The sequence below is a fragment of the Etheostoma cragini genome, chromosome 22, assembly GCF_013103735.1.
Source record: "Etheostoma cragini isolate CJK2018 chromosome 22, CSU_Ecrag_1.0, whole genome shotgun sequence".
NCBI classification, from domain to species: Eukaryota; Metazoa; Chordata; class Actinopteri; order Perciformes; family Percidae; genus Etheostoma; species Etheostoma cragini.
Window position 1 is genome coordinate 21,798,864 of NC_048428.1, and position 1,882 is coordinate 21,800,745.

Below are 1,882 nucleotides of genomic sequence, written 5' to 3' on the forward strand. Positions count from 1 at the left end.
GTGTGTGTGTGTGTGTGTTTGTGTGACTGTGTGTATGTGTGTGCCCTCTCACCTAGTTTAACCTCTGCGTTCTCCGTCAGCAGCACATTCTGGCCCTTGATATCTCTGTGGATGACCTTGTGTTGGTGGAGGTGGGTCAGACCCTGGAGACACAGACGAGGACAAAGACTCCCTATGACAACCGGACAACTACAATGGAAAAAATGACTCGCTGCCACTCGACTGTACGGTGAGTTTCCTGTCTTGAACTTATGATTTGGATTTCTTCTACTTTTTGAGAAGAAGAAAACGCCCCATTCAGGTCTTATGTCTAAAATAATTAAAATAGTCTATAAAATGCTTGCAACAGTTGCCACAGATCTCCAGCAAATAGGACACACCTTGACAGTGCCCAGGAGGTGAACTGACCCCTCTCCCGCTACCAGTCCACCACCATACTTTGCTCCGTGTGTAGACTTGAACCAGCAACCCTCCACGTCCCAATCCAACTCCCTACGGACCGAGCTACTGACACCCCAAGCACTATAGCTTTAAGATAGCTACTGTTTTTTGACCAATTTTCTTTCATTCCTCATTTTTCCAGAAAGATATATGCATAAAACGCATTCATTTATTTTACCTAAATAAATAAATAAGGGCTGTGTTGTCTGCAGCTGTGTGCTCCTGTTAGGGTCTCCCATGGCAAAGTGGTCTCAGGTGAGAGGTCAGACAAAGAATGGTTCAAAAAACCCATGAATAACCGAGGTAGAGAGGGAGTGACCCAGAGCACCCTAAGCCAATGATCAACGATCGATTTTATGATCGTTTCATCTGATCTGAGGCCGTATGTTTTGGACACTCGGGTGAAGAGAGGGGCGGAGCTGTCAACTGATCACCATCTGGTGGTGAGTTGGGTCAGGGGATGGGGGAGGACTCTGGACAGACCGGGTAAGCCCAAACGCATAGTGCTGGTAAATTGGGAATGTCTGGAGGAGGCCCCTCTCCAAAGACTTTCAACTGACCCCTCCATCGGAGCTTTTCGTGCATCCCTGTGGAGGCTGGGGGCATTGAACCTGAGTGGAAAACGTTCAAAGTTTCCATTGCTGAAGCTGCGGCGGCGAGCTGTGGTCTAAGGGTTTTAGGTGCCTCAAGGGGCGGTAACCCACGGACACCCTGGTGGACACCGGTGGTCAGGGAAGCCATCCGACTTAAGAAGGAGTCTTTCCGGGATATGTTATCCTGGAGGACTCCGGAGGCAGTTGCAAGGTACCAACGGGCCCCGAAGTGCTGCAGCCTCTACAGTGACAGAGGCAAAGCAGCGGGTGTGGGAGAAGTTCGGAGAAGACATGGAGAAGGACTTTTGGTCCTTACTGGAGCTGCTGCCCCCGCGACCCAATACAGGATAAGCGGTCGAAGATGGATGGATGGAAGGTGTTCCTCAGGGAACGTTCTTAGGTTCATTCATGTTTGCAATTACTTTCCCACCAAACATTTCTTTTTTTGAGATAACGCCTTTCAAAACATTTGGTTTTCGTGCCGACACATAACTAGCAGTAACGTTGGTTGAAATGTCAGTTCTCACCCTGAGGATCTCTCTGCAGACGTAGGCGATCCACTCCTCCTTCAGAGTGTTCCCTTTGGTGTTTTTGATCAGATCCGTAATCGAACCGGCGCCGCAGAACTCCATTACCAGCTACACACACACAAACAACGTTAGTGTACACATTATCACACATAAAATTATGTGATTAAAGCATTGGTAAAAAAAATTGGTAAATTGATAAAGAAAAGGCACATAATGGTGCAGAAAGATAACCCAGAAGGCAGGAAGACCCCCAGATCCCCCGTCTAATATACAGCATGTCTAATAACCCCTACGCCTCTGAATGAATGTAAACCTTTA

General features: G+C 47.9%; 1 protein-coding gene across 1 annotated transcript in view; it reads right to left on the reverse strand.

The window, feature by feature from the left end:
- The window catches only part of LOC117938287 (traf2 and NCK-interacting protein kinase-like), a 6,770-nt gene that overhangs the window by 3,895 nt on the left and 993 nt on the right, over window positions 1-1,882 (reverse strand). Inside the window, exons 3-4 of the mRNA XM_034862810.1 lie at window positions 1,562-1,672; window positions 53-143 (exon numbers count right to left, since the gene is read on the reverse strand). Of these exons, the coding sequence (XP_034718701.1) occupies window positions 53-143; window positions 1,562-1,672 (202 nt within the window). The remainder of the gene's footprint in view (window positions 1-52; window positions 144-1,561; window positions 1,673-1,882) is intronic.